General features: G+C 62.7%; 1 protein-coding gene across 1 annotated transcript; it reads left to right on the top strand.

The window, feature by feature from the left end:
- Nucleotides 1-3,179: 3,179 nt before the first annotated feature.
- Nucleotides 3,180-5,163, top strand: FOXA2 (forkhead box A2). The gene is made up of 2 exons (XM_069008427.1): nt 3,180-3,266; nt 3,746-5,163. Exons 1-2 carry the CDS (start codon nt 3,180-3,182, stop codon nt 4,997-4,999), a joined length of 1,341 nt encoding a protein of 446 aa, XP_068864528.1. The 3' UTR covers nt 5,000-5,163.
- The last annotated feature ends 2,141 nt before the right edge of the window (nt 5,164-7,304 follow it).

The raw sequence follows: 7,304 nt of genomic DNA, 5'->3' as shown, positions 1-7,304 counted from the left end.
TTCCAACCAGGAACGTTTAACTAAGACGCTGTGGAAAATTTTTCACATTTGGCAGTCCCGGTGTTCCTGAAAATGTTCTTTTGATGGGAAAGATGTCAGTTTTCCTGCTTCTTTTCCTGTGGAGAGGTTAATTTGGTCCGTGTGGAAGGAGAGAAGGGAGCGGGAGGTGGCTGGATGCGGGAGCGGAGCCTCCGGAGTCGATCCCACATCCAGCCGCTTTTCCAGGCCTGCGTTGCTGAATACAAATGTTGGAATTGCTCCGTGTCCTCGTGTTCCCGAGACAAAGGCTTTGTCTGGGAGCAGGAGCGGGATGTGGTGGCTGCGGTTGTCCCCGTGGGCACACGGGATGGGATGGGATGGGATGGGATGGGATGGGATGGGATGGGATGGGATGGGATGGGATGGGATGGGATGGGCATCGCCATTCCCGGCGGGATGTGCTCCCTGGATGGAGCGGGGTGGGGGAATCGTGGGACAGACAAAGGGACAACGGGATTTAAGTGTAGGGGACGGTAGGAATGTCCTCAAGGATCAAAAATCCAAGGAAATCGGGGCAGCCCCCCGTCCACACCTGGATGGAAATCCTCACCTTCGGTGGGGACAAAATTCCATGTCCTGTGGAGCCGAAGCAGGGAAGCGGCACCTGGTGAAGAGGGAAAAGCAGGAAATTGGGACAGGTGGGAGCTGCCAAGCTCGGGATGGTGTCACCTCACGCGGAGGTGCCAGACGCGCTCACGTCTCTCCCAACATCTGCCCCAACATCTGTGGGGCCCGGGCTGGAGGGTGGGAATCGCCCAGGGAAAGGCTCATCCCGGCCTCTCCGGAATCCGTCGGGACAAAGCTCGTGTGCCGAGGGAAAAGGGGATTGAAAGCCGGCGGGATCTCACCCAAAACACATCTGGATCCAGCCGGGAGCGGAGGGAAGGATCCCTGAGCTGATGATCCACACCGTGCCCAGCAGCCACATCCCAAATTTTGCGGAATTCTCCCAGAATTCCCCCTCTCCCTGAGCCTTCGGATGAGCAGAGAGGCTCCTTGGAAACGCAGGAAGCGGGAACCCAGGGTTTGGGGGGCACCAGCAGCACCTCCTCCCAGCGCGGCCACGGGCGGTGCGGGGCTGCAGGCAGGGGGGGCGGGGGGGAGAGCCCCGGAGCGACCCCGCCGGGGGTCCCTGGGTGTCCCCCCCACCCCGGGGTGTCGCTCCCTGTCCCCCGCCCACAGCAGGCGACAGAGGGCGCCCCGCACCCGCGCTGGGGGCGGCCCGGGGCGGCCCCTCCCTCTTTTTGGGGTGTCCCCCCCCTCTTGGGGAGGGGGCATCTCCCCTCGGGGCGCCCCCCAAATCCCCCGAATGCCGGCGGAAAACGCCTGGAAGGGAGGCGGGCTGCGGCTATCGCCGCGGCTATCGCGATAGGAGGAGGCGAACGGGGCTGTTTTCCTTCGGCCACGGATCCTGAGGGATTTCGGAGCCCAGGGGAAGGATCCTGAGGGGGTTTTGGGGTTAAGAACTGTCGGCGATGTGGGGCTGGGGGAGCCCCTGCGGGGAGCGCCAGCTCAATCAATAAATAAGTAATTAAATAAATAGATTAATAAATAAACAATCAAGCAAACAAATCGGGTTTGCGGTCGGGTTGGTGGTTTGTTTTTTTTTCACGACGGTGGCCAGTCCAAGGTGGGAATTCATGGAACACTTCCCGGGAGCGCCGGGGATGCTCCCGGCGGACTGGGAAGGGGCGGTGGGAACGCGGGGAAGCCCCCCGGTCCCTCCCTGTCGCCCTCGGTCCCCCCCCGCCGGCAACACCGCGATGGCGGGGGGGCTTTAGACCCGCGGGGGGGTGATTTTGGCCACCCGTCTGTCCTTCCTTCCTTCTTTCCTTCCTTCCTTCCTCTTTCCCTCTTTTCCTCCTTCCCTGCTTTCCCCCGCTCCCAGGCGCTTTGGCAGCGGCAACGGCGCTGCCCCGACGGAGCGCACCGGGACCCCGCACCGGGATCTGCACCGGGATCCGCACCGGGACCGGCACCGGGACTCGCACCGGGATCCTCACCGGGATCCGTACAGGCACCGGGACTCGCACCGGGATCCTCACCGGATCCGTACCGGGACCGGGACCGGCACCGGGACTCGCACCGGGATCCGCACCGGAATCCGCACCGGGATCCGCACCGGGACCCCGCACCGGGCCGGCCCCCGCGGCCCCGCCGGCGCTGCCCGCCCCTTTCCTTGCTCTCCCCACTCCGCTTAGTCCCGGTTTTCCTGCCGGGAAGAGCCGGGTCCCGGGCTGCCGGGGAGGCAGAGCCCCGGGAGCAAAGGTGCGTGGGGAGGGGGACCGGGGACTTCGGGGGGACCCTCAGCCGCTCCAGAGGGGCTGCTCCCGGCGGGAATGCTGCGGGGGAGCCGCTGCCGTCGGGGCTGCCCGGGGAGCGGGCTGGGAATGGTGTCCCCGGGGAGCGGGATGGGGTGGGAATGGTGTCCCTGGGGAGCGGGATGGGGTGGGAATGGTGTCCCCCCGGGATCGGGATGGGGTGGCAGCGGTGTCCCCCCGGGATCGGGTTGGGGTGGGAATGGTGTCCCCCGGGATCGGGATGGGATGGCAGCGGTGTCCCCCCGGGATCGGGTTGGGGTGGGAATGGTGTCCCCCGGGATCGGGATGGGGTGGCAGCGGTGTCCCCCGGCGCGGGGCGGGGGCGCGCGGAGGTGCGCGGGCCCGCGGAGGAGCCGCTCCCGCCTAGGTGTGAGCTGATTATTCAAATGGGCAGCCGAGGACCTGGGGATTGGAGGCTCGCCCGGCCGCTCCGTGCTATATCACTGGGGCACCCACGTCACTGCAGCACTTGTCCTCCTCTTCCTCCTCCTCCTCTTCTTCCTCCCTCCTCCCTCCTCCTCCTCCTCCTCCGGCTCCTCCATCGCCTCCGGGCGCCTCTCCGCCGCGGAGCGCTGCGAGAACCCACCCAAGGAGCGGCGGCGGAACAAACCCACCCCAGCCCCAGCGCCGCTCCATCCCCCCCTTCCTCCCTCCCTCCTCTTCCTCCTCCTCCAGAGGCTCCGGCGGAGGGGAGGGAGGGTTGGGGACTTTTTTTTTTTTTTCCTTTTTTTTTTTCTCCTTTCCTTTTTTTTTTTTTTTTTTTTTTTTTTGGGTCGCTCTCCGCCGCCGTTTGTTGTGGCTGTTAAATTTTAAACTGCCATGCACTCCACTTCCAGTATGCTGGGAGCCGTGAAAATGGAAGGCCATGAGCACACGGACTGGAGCAACTACTACGGGGAGCCCGAGGTAAGCACGGAGCCGGGGCCCCCCAAAACCCCCCGGTGACCGGGACGGGATTAACTTTGGCACCGGCTCAGGGCTGCGGGCGGGGGTCCCGGGCTGCGGGTGGCGGTGCGGGCGGCTCTTCCCTGTTTTTCCCTCCACCCCTCCAGGTATTTTTGTCTCTCCGGGCAGGGATGTCCCTCTCCCTCTCTCTCTGCCTTTCCCTTTCCCTTTCCCTTCCTGCAACTCCGCTTCCCGGACGGCTCCGCCGCTCCCTCTGCCACCGCGTCTTTTTTAACACAGATCCCAAAATATATTTGGGTTTCATTAAGAAGAAAAACAACCCCCCCGCCCCAGGCCCCCCCCCCCCCCCCCATCGCCCCGCGTCGGGATTTAACCCTTTCCTGCCGTGCCCTCCGCGGAGCCCCGCGGCTGCGGCGCCTCCGGGCTGGGCTGGGCTGGGCTGGCGCCATCCCCGTGCCCTGTGTCGCTTGTCCCCGCAGGGCTACTCCTCGGTGAGCAACATGAACGCGGGGCTGGGCATGAACAGCATGAACACCTACATGACCATGTCGGCCATGAGCAGCACGGCCAACATGACGGCGGCAGCCACCTCCATGAACATGTCCTACGCCAACACGGGCATGAGCCCCTCGCTGACGGGCATGTCCCCGGGCGCTGGGGCCATGCCGGCCATGGGCTCGGCCGGCGTGCCGGCCATGGGCACCCACCTGAGCCCCAGCATGAGCCCCATGGGCGGCCAGGCGGGCTCCATGAACGCCCTGGCGCCCTACTCCAACATGAACTCCATGAGCCCCATCTACGGCCAGTCCAACCTGAACCGCTCGCGCGACCCCAAGACCTACCGGCGCAGCTACACGCACGCCAAGCCGCCCTACTCCTACATCTCGCTCATCACCATGGCCATCCAGCAGTCCCCCAACAAGATGCTGACCCTCAGCGAGATCTACCAGTGGATCATGGACCTGTTCCCCTTCTACCGCCAGAACCAGCAGCGCTGGCAGAACAGCATCCGCCACTCGCTGTCCTTCAACGACTGCTTCCTCAAGGTGCCGCGCTCGCCGGACAAGCCTGGCAAGGGCTCCTTCTGGACGCTGCACCCGGACTCGGGGAACATGTTCGAGAACGGCTGCTACCTGCGCCGCCAGAAGCGCTTCAAGTGCGAGAAGCAGCTGGCGGCCAAGGACGGCGGCGGCGCTGGCGCTGGCGGCGGCGGCAGCAAGAAAGGCCCGGGCCAAGCCCCCAACCAAGCCCTGGGCGAGGGCAGCTCCTCGGGGGGCTCCGACGGCTCCGCGGGCGCCGAGTCCCCGGCCAGCTCCTCGCCGTGCCAGGACCACAAGCGCGCCCTGGCCGACCTGAAAGGGCTGAGCCCCGGCGAGCCTTCGGCCTCGCCGGCCCAGCACCTGCTGGCCCCGCCGCACGCCGGGCTGGCCCACGAGGGCCACCTCAAGCCCGAGCACCACTACGCCTTCAACCACCCGTTCTCCATCAACAACCTGATGTCCTCCTCGGAGCAGCAGCACCACCACCCGCACCACCAGCACCACCACCCGCACAAAATGGACCTGAAGGCCTACGAGCAGGTGATGCACTACTCGGGCTACGCCTCGCCCGTGCCCGCGGGCCTGGCCATGGCGCCCGTCACGAACAAAAGCGCCCTGGAGGCCTCGCCTTTGGCCGGAGAGACTTCCTACTACCAAGGCGTGTATTCCCGGCCCATCATGAACTCCTCCTAAGCGGGAAAGTGCTCCTGGAAAAAGGGGGAAGCCCTTCCCCCCCCCCCCCGCCCCTGGCCCCATGCCCCTCGCAGTGGACTCTGAGCACGGTACATATCCATATATATATATATATCTATTTTTTTTTTCTGTTGGCTCCAGATGTTTGCATCCATTCGGGAATCTGCAGCCCTTCCCAAATCCACCCGGGGGTGGGGGGCTCCGCGTGGGGTGGTTTGGTTCGGCGGGGTGGGCACGGGGGGGTTCTCCGGGGCTTGTTTGGATTTTTTTCGTTGTCGTCGTCCCCACGAGGTCTAAATATATCTATTTTTTTGTGTGCGAGCGAGGGGGGGTGGGGGCCAAAAATAAACCCCCCGCGAGGCAAAAGCAACCCCTCCTTCCTTGTGAATATTCCTAGTTCGGAAACCGAGGACCAAAAGTCTCGTAACGTTGTAAAAAAAAAAAAAAAAAAAAAAAAAAGAATAGGCGGGGGGGAAAAAAAAACAACAACGGGGGAAAAAGAAGGAAAAAAAATAAAAAAATTACGAAAAAATAAATAATAATAATAATAATAATAATTAAAACAAAACAAAAAAAAAAGAGGCAGGATAGATCGTTGTAATTGAAGCAAACGCTTGATGTTCCCGGGAGAGTAAACGACTTGGATGGGATGAATTTCTCGTTTCTGTACGCTTTATTTATGGCTTCGCGCTGTGTATTCCGGTAGCGGGCGGCCGCGGCTGCCGCAGAACTCCATTAAAGTCGTGTTGGCGGTGCTTTTCCCCCGCATCTCTGTTCCGCCGCCGCCCGACGGGACCCCCGCCGCTCCCGGCTGCCATCGCCGCCGGCCCTGCCGGCGTTCCCGGGATCTCCGCGAGCCGGCCGGCCCCGGCTGCGACCTCTCCAAACCCGGCTGGGATCGCTCCGTCCTTTCCAGGATGCCTCCACCCCCGCCGCCGGGATCCCTCCAACCCCGGCTGGAATCTCCGGTGTCTCTGCCGCGATCCCTCCGTCCCTTGCAGGACCCTCTCCATCCCCGCCGGATCCCGCTATTCCCAGCAGAACCCTGCAGTCCCTTCCAGGATTCCTTCATCCCCGCGGGATCCTGCTGCCCCCACCAGGACCCCTCCATCCCTTCCAGGACCCCTCCATCCCCGCAGGATCCCACTGTCCCTTCCAGGATCCCGCTATCCCCGCCGGTACCCCTGAATCCCGGCAGGATCCCGGCCGGGATCCCACAATTCCCACCCATCCCTCTCCAACACCGCGGCCAGGGAAAACCCGCATCCCCCCGCAAGGTGGGAAGCAGGGACCCCTTTCCCAAAGCCCCGCGATCCTGGAAAAACCCTCCCAGCAGCGTTAAGCGGCAGGGATTTCGGGCTGGCGGCGGCAGCGCATCCCTGCCTTTCCCGGGACAGCATCCCGGCTTTCCCGCGGGCGGTGGAAAACGCGCAGAGCTTTTTATTTTCAACGCCTGCCGGGCTCCGCGGTGCCCGGCTCCTCTCCTTCCATTCCCTTTCCCCCCTCTTTCCCAACCACTTGTTGTTTTTCCCACGCGGCGCCGGCCACGCCGCGATGTTGCTTTCCCAACTAAACACCCAAATCCTTCTTAAAAATCCGCATTGTCCGCGGCGAGAGAAAAGGGGAGAAAGGGAACGAGCGGGGAGCGGGGAGAGGGGGGGTGGAGAGGAGAAGGGGAAAAAAAAAAAAAAAAAAAAGAACCTTCCCCAAAAACAAAACGGGGCTGAAACGTGTCGGGATCTCTCCAAGGACACACACGATGGCGAGCGGGGCGTGCAAGGGCTGCCATTAGCACATAAAAGGCTCCCGCGGCCAGCGGGCACGGGCGCGGGGGTGTCGCCGCTCCGGGGACAAGGACACCCCCCCGCCCCCGCTGCCGGCCGCGGGCCCGGCCCCGCTCGGGTCCCGCTCGCATCGCGCTCCCTCAGCGGAGCTTTCGCCTCTTTTCCCTTCCTTTCTCCCCCCTTTTTTCTTCCTTCCCCCCCTTTTCTCTTCTTTTTCCCTCTTTTTTTTTCTCTTCCCGCCCCTTTTTTCTTCCTTCCCCTCCTTTATTTCTTCTCCCCCTTTTCGTTTTTCCCCCCTTTTATTTTCTCTCCCCGTTTTATTTTCTCTCCCCTCTTCCCCCCTTTTTTTCCCCTCGCCCCCTTCATTTCTCTCCAGCTTTACTTTCCCGTTTTTTCTCGCCCCTCTCATTTTTCCTCCCCTCCTTTTCATTCTCCCCCCGTCCCTTTCCTCCTGTATTTTTTCCTCCTCCTTTTACTTTCCCGTCTCCTTTTTATTTCCCTCCTTTCTTTTATTTCCCTCC

This window comes from Aphelocoma coerulescens, chromosome 3 (genome assembly GCF_041296385.1).
Source record: "Aphelocoma coerulescens isolate FSJ_1873_10779 chromosome 3, UR_Acoe_1.0, whole genome shotgun sequence".
Classification (NCBI taxonomy): domain Eukaryota; kingdom Metazoa; phylum Chordata; class Aves; order Passeriformes; family Corvidae; genus Aphelocoma; species Aphelocoma coerulescens.
Note: the sequence above shows the minus strand (reverse complement) of the source record. Positions and strands in the feature narration are given on the sequence as shown.

Excerpts from the sequence above, each read along its gene's own strand:
- FOXA2 (XM_069008427.1), top strand. The coding sequence starts at position 3,180 with ATGCACTCCACTTCCAGTATGCTGGGAGCCGTGAAAATGGAAGGCCAT. Across the intron at positions 3,267-3,745 it reads ACTACTACGGGGAGCCCGAG|GGCTACTCCTCGGTGAGCAA; the intron begins GTAAGCACGGAG and ends TTGTCCCCGCAG.